Below are 246 nucleotides of genomic sequence, written 5' to 3' on the forward strand. Positions count from 1 at the left end.
GCCCCTGGGGGCGGGGGCCCTCACGGGTCCGACCGCTGCTTCTTGGCCTCGGCCAGCTCCCGGCAGCGCAGCACATGGACCTGCAGCTCCTTCTTGGCCGGGTCGTAGCGGAGGGAGAACTGGACACAGCCCCTCACGGGCACAGTGCCCAGCTCCCCCTCACTGTACAGGCTCATCAGGCTCCCACTCAGCTGCAGGGTGGGGGGACAGGGTCAGGGAGGGCTGGGGAGGTGACCCCCCACCCTC

At 70.7% G+C, this 246-nt stretch overlaps 1 protein-coding gene across 1 annotated transcript in view; it reads right to left on the bottom strand.

Moving 5' to 3' along the window:
• The window catches only part of SYTL1 (synaptotagmin-like 1), a gene marked incomplete at its 5' end in the record, with an annotated part of 1,430 nt that extends 1,239 nt beyond the window's left edge, over positions 1-191 (bottom strand). The window contains one exon of the mRNA XM_009073150.1: positions 25-191. Coding sequence (XP_009071398.1) covers positions 25-191 — 167 coding nt within the window. The remainder of the gene's footprint in view (positions 1-24) is intronic.
• Positions 192-246: the final 55 nt, after the last annotated feature.

This window comes from Acanthisitta chloris, unplaced genomic scaffold (assembly GCF_000695815.1).
Source record: "Acanthisitta chloris isolate BGI_N310 unplaced genomic scaffold, ASM69581v1 scaffold18864, whole genome shotgun sequence".
NCBI lineage: Eukaryota > Metazoa > Chordata > Aves > Passeriformes > Acanthisittidae > Acanthisitta > Acanthisitta chloris.